At 35.4% G+C, this 486-nt stretch overlaps 1 protein-coding gene across 1 annotated transcript in view; it reads left to right on the top strand.

Annotated features, from left to right (window-relative positions):
• The window catches only part of LOC119593669 (exosome complex exonuclease RRP44-like), a gene marked incomplete at its 5' end in the record, with an annotated part of 4,885 nt that overhangs the window by 2,456 nt on the left and 1,943 nt on the right, over window positions 1-486 (top strand). The window contains 1 exon segment of the mRNA XM_037942627.1: window positions 298-414. Coding sequence (XP_037798555.1) covers window positions 298-414 — 117 coding nt within the window.

Below are 486 nucleotides of genomic sequence, written 5' to 3'. Positions count from 1 at the left end.
GAAAGAAGGAATGGGATAATCATGTGTGATCAAGTAGGCTTAATTGATGAAGTGTCTTTGGAGCCTTCTGTGTCTAAACAAACTTCACAAAACACAACTATTCTGGATAGTGCATGTAACCAGTACCAATATCTTGATAGCACTGTATCTCTAAAAGCCTAACAAATCAAACATTCAAGGGTTATGGATTTTTGCCATATTAGTGGAAAAGTAAACTAAAATTTGCAGATTTTATGTGAAATGACCTATTCTGGGTATGAGGATGCTTTATACTAAAATATATCCTTTTGACAACAGGATGAACTTGAGCGAGAGGACTTACGACACCTTGACATCTGTTCTGTTGATCCTGTAGGTTGCACTGATATTGATGATGCTTTGCACTGCCGTGAACTCCCCAATGGAAACTTTGAGGTTAGTAGATGTCTGTAATGCATTTTCATGTGCATTTTCCTTTTAGTTTGTTTATTTTTTATCTATTATATA

This window comes from Penaeus monodon, chromosome 32 (assembly GCF_015228065.2).
Source record: "Penaeus monodon isolate SGIC_2016 chromosome 32, NSTDA_Pmon_1, whole genome shotgun sequence".
NCBI lineage: Eukaryota > Metazoa > Arthropoda > Malacostraca > Decapoda > Penaeidae > Penaeus > Penaeus monodon.
The sequence above is the reverse complement of the archived record's forward strand: the minus strand, read 5'-3'. Positions and strand labels throughout refer to the sequence as shown.